The sequence below is a fragment of the Mustela nivalis genome, assembly GCF_964662115.1.
Source record: "Mustela nivalis genome assembly, chromosome: 1".
NCBI classification, from domain to species: Eukaryota; Metazoa; Chordata; class Mammalia; order Carnivora; family Mustelidae; genus Mustela; species Mustela nivalis.
In genome coordinates, this window is record NC_139020.1 from 205,510,566 (window position 1) to 205,515,525 (window position 4,960).

At 39.5% G+C, this 4,960-nt stretch overlaps 1 protein-coding gene across 1 annotated transcript; it reads left to right on the plus strand.

Annotated features, from left to right (window-relative positions):
* Positions 1 to 2,074: 2,074 nt before the first annotated feature.
* LOC309853061 (olfactory receptor 7A5-like) lies at positions 2,075 to 3,007 on the plus strand (the record flags this gene model as incomplete). Its single annotated transcript, XM_082710706.1, has 1 exon — positions 2,075 to 3,007. One exon carries the CDS (start codon positions 2,075 to 2,077, stop codon positions 3,005 to 3,007), a length of 933 nt encoding a protein of 310 aa, XP_082566832.1.
* Positions 3,008 to 4,960: the final 1,953 nt, after the last annotated feature.

Genomic DNA, 4,960 nt, shown 5'->3' on the forward strand with positions numbered 1-4,960 from the left:
CCCCACTTTACTTTTTTTAAAAATTTAATTTAATTTAATTTTTTCAGTGTCCAAGACCCATTGTTCATGCACCACATACAGTGTTCCATGCAAGATGTGTCCTTCTTATTACCCACCACCAGGCTCACATATCCCTTCACCCCCCTCTCCTCTAAAACCCTGCTTGTTTCTCAGAGTCCAGTCTCTCATGTTTCGTCTCCACTTCCGATTTCCCACAATTCATTTCTTTCCTTCACCTAATGTCCTTCATATTATTTCTTATGCCCCACAAGTAAGTGAAACCATATGATGATTTACTTTTTCTGCTTGACTTATTTGACTCAGCATAACCTCCAGTCCTGTCCGTGTTTATACAAAAGTTGGGTATTTATCCTTTCTGATGGAGGCATAATATTCCACTTTATATATGGACCATATCTTCTTTATCCATTCATCTGTTGAAGAGCATCTTGGCTCTTTTTACAATTTGGTGGTTGTGACCATTGCTGCTATAAACATTGGGGTATAGATGGCCCTTCTTTTCACTACATCTGTATCTTTGGGGTAAATATCCACTTTCCTTCCTCCAAATTTTTAAGCTTTTTTAGTGTTTCTTTTTTTTTTTCTTTATTTTTTTATTTGAGAGAGAGAGCTAGAGGGAGATGGAGAAAGAGAAATATCACAAGGGGAGGAGCTGGGGGGAGGAGAAGCAGGTTTCCTTCTGAGCAGGGATATTGATGTGGGGCTTGATCCCAGGACCCTGGGATCATAACCTGATCCGAAGGCAGACATTTAAGCCACATAGGTGCCCCTTTTATGTTTCTTTAAATACTAGACACAATATGATCCTATTGAAATGGAGACCATTGATTACATGCTCATAGGAGACTTAACTCATGGAATTTGGATGCAGTTTGACGTTTTTAGGGGAGTGACAATCTAATGTGGACAGCTTGTTTTTATCAATTTCTGCCTAATTATTGTAGCTAGACATGAGAGTAGCCTGGTGGTGATTTTTTTTTTATTCTTTATACTTTATTTCATTTATTTATTTGACAGAGATCCCAAGCAGGCAGAGAGGCAGTCAGAGAGAGAGAGAGATGGATAAGCAGGCTCCCCATTGAGCAAAGAGCCCGATGTGGGACTCAATTCCAGGACCCTGGGATCACGACCTGAGCTGAAGGCAGAGGCATTAATCCACTGAGCCACCCAGGCTCCACAGCCTGGTGGTGATTTTTAAAACAATAATTGAACAAACAAAAAGCAGAAAGGTAAAGGGGAGTGGGAGATACAGGCTTCCAGTTAAAAAGCAAATAAGTCACAGGAATAAAAGGCACAGCCTAGGTAATATAGTCACTGATATTGTCACAGTGTTGTGTGGTGACAAATGGCAACTCCACATGTGGTGAGCATGGCATTATGTTTAAACTGTTGAGTCACTGTGTTGTACATCCAAAACTAATTTAATAATGTGTGTCAATCACACAGGATCTAAAAATTAACTTAAAAAAAAACAAGACCTCAAGTGTTTTCTCAGTCTTTGCAATGGTTGTTCTTTCTCATAGCCATATATTTTCCTAAATAACACTATGTCTCCTGCTGACTCCTCCTTGAGGTCTCTGTGTAAATGTGTGTTGGCCTATCCAAGCAACAGCTAAAAATTAACACCATCCACTCTTTCTTTTTATCCCACTTTGTTTCTCTTCATAGCACCTGTCGCTTTCTGACATTCTATCTGATCTTTTATTTGCATGTCTTCTCCATCACTGAAACATGCAGACACTTGTTTCTTGACACCTATATTCTTTGCCTGGAGGCTAGACATTACCCAAGTTTACCTCAAATGTGTGACAGAATTTCTCATTGAAAGTATATAATACATGAATATTTGTGGAAAATGTCAAGTGTGGGATGCACACTCATATTCAGAGCCAGAATTCTCTTGAGAGGGGACATGTTCTATATAAAACTTATAGATATTGACTTTGTAAATGTAAAAAAAAAAATTGTAGAATTTCAATGATATTTGTAATGTTAATTTTAGAGAAAATTAGCCATGTTATTTTTTTTATTTCCTAGTACCCACCTCCACTACATGGAACCAGGTAATGATACACAAATGTCAGAATTTCTTCTTCTGGGATTATCAGAGGAACCAGAATTACAGCTCCTCATATTTAGCCTTTTCCTGTCCATGTACCTGATCACTGTGTTTGGAAACCTTATCATCATCCTGGCTGTCAGCTCAGACTCCCACCTCCACACCCCCATGTACTTCTTCCTTGCCAACCTGTCCTTTGTAGACATCTGTTTCACCTCCACCACCATCCCCAAGATGCTTCAGAACATCCAGACTCATAGCAAAGTCATAACCTACGAAGGTTGCATCACTCAGATATACTTTTTCCTGTTCTTAGCTGGGTTGGACAATTTTCTCCTGGCTGTGATGGCCTATGACCGTTTTGTGGCCATCTGTCACCCCCTGCACTACATGGTCATCATGAAACCCACATACTGTGTACTTCTGGTTCTGATGTCCTGGATGATGAGTGCCCTGAATTCCTTATTACAAAGTTTAATGGTGTTGTGGCTGTCCTTCTGTAGATTGGTGGAAATCTCCCACTTTTTCTGTGAAATCAATCAAGTGGTCCAACTTGCTTGTTCTGACAAGTTTCTTAATGACATGGTGATGCATTTTGCAGCTGGCTTGTTAGGTGGTGCTTCCCTAGCTGGGATCCTTTACTCTTACTCCAAGATAGTATCTTCAATACATGGAATCTCATCAGTTCAGGGCAAGTACAAAGCTTTTTCGACATGTGCATCTCACCTCTCAGTTGTCTGCTTATTTTATTGTACAATCCTAGGAGTGTACCTTAGCTCTGCTTCTGTCCAAAGCTCCCACTCAAGTACAGTAGCCTCAGTGATGTACACTGTGGTCACACCTATGCTAAACCCCTTCATCTACAGCCTGAGGAACAAAGACATAAAGATGGCTCTTAAAAGAATCATTGGGGTTCCAGTGATGTAAAAAGTGTATATGATTGCAGGGCTCACAGCCTTGGAAGCAGGAACTGCTATTCTTCTACTGGACTATGGAAGTAGAATCTGTTCCTTCTATTTACTTTCGAGAATTTTCATTTGTTTGAATTTAATTCATTTTTTCCACATACTTAAGTGACTCACTTTATTAAACTTCTGCTTTGTCTGTTTCACAATTTTCCCTTTGTCCATTTTCTGCTCTTCCCAATACTTTCCCCCTCTTTGGGCCACAAATGACTGAAAATTTCTTTATTTTATATGGAATGTGTTGTATTTCTTAAAGTAATTTCACTTCAAATGACATATATCATGCCAAGTAAATTTTCCCTAGATTTCCCCAAAGAATCATCATGAGTTGCATTCTTCATATGAAAGAATCTACAGTTGGCCACCAAGCCCTTTACAGAACTTCATTGTAGAGAATAATAATAATAATAATAATAAATTTCCGTTCTCACCTAGGGTTTGTCAATCTTTTTACATCACTACTGTAACTCCTTTTCGTTATAACATGTACTCTAATACTGTTCCCTTTAATTCTTAGGCTACTGACAGGGATGCTCAGGCAGGAAAGCCTGGGAACTTGCCTGAACCTATGGGCTTGTGGAATTCCCATAGACTCATTCCTGACCAGAGCCTCTGCTGTGGCAGCCCCAGCACTTAGGTTCTTACTGTGATTGTAAGACATGCCTCAACAACACCCATCAGAGAATTCTAACAAAACACGGTTTATTACTCACAGATACTGGAGAATAGAGGCAGAAAAACCTGGAAGGTGGAGAAGGAGTGCAGTTTCAGAAAAAAAGGCCACAACTGGGCCCCAACATTTGGGGTCCCTGAGAGGGTGGGTGGTAGTTTGTAGGTTCACTATTTATGATTTTATTTTTATTAATTATTTCTTTTCTAAAAATTTCTTTCTTTTCTAAAAAAAAATTCTTTTCTAAAAATTTTCTTTTTTTTAGTTTATTTATTTTCAGCATAACAATATCATTATTTTTTCACCACATCCACTGCTCCATGCAATCTGTGCCCTCTATAAAACCCACCACCTGTTACCCTGACCTCCCACCACCCTGCCACATTAAACCCCTCAGGTGTTTTTCAGAGTCCATAGTCTCTCATGACTCACCTCCCTTTCCAATCTACCCCAACCCCCTTCTCTCTAACTCCCCATGTCCTCCATGCTTTTTGTTATGCTCCACAAAAAAGTGAAACCATATGATAATTGACTCTCTCTGCTTGACTTACGTCACTCAGCATAATCTATTCCAGTCCCATCCATGTTGCTACAAAAGTTGGGTATTCATCCTTTTTGATGGAGGCATAATACTCCAGAGTGTATATAGACCACATCTCCCTTATCCATTCATCCATTGAAGGGCATCTTGGTTCCTTCCACAGTTTGGCGACCATGGCAATTGTTGCTATAAACATTGGGGAACAAATGGTCCTTCTTTTCATGACATCTGAATCTTTGGAGTAAATACCAAGGAGTGCAATGGCAGGGTCATAGGGAAGTTCTATTTTTAATTTCTTGAGGAATCTCCACACTGTTCTCCGAAGAGGCTGCACGAACTTGCATTCCCATCAACAGTGTAAGAGTGTTCCCTTTATTCCACATCCCCTCCAACACATGTTGTTTCCTGTCTTGCTAATTTTGGCCATTCTAACTGGTATACGGTGATATCTCAAAGTAGTTTTAATTTGAATCTCCCTGAAGGCTACTGATGATGAGCAATTTTCATGTGTCTGACAGACATTTGTATGTCTTCATTGGAGAAGTGTCTGTTCATATCTTTTGCCCATTTTTTGAAATGATTGTCTGTTTTGTGTGTGTTGAGTTTGAGGAGTTCATTATAGATCCTGGATATCAACCTTTTGTCTGTATAGTCATTTGCAAATATCTTCACTCCTTCTGTGGGTTGCCTCTTTGTTTTCTTGA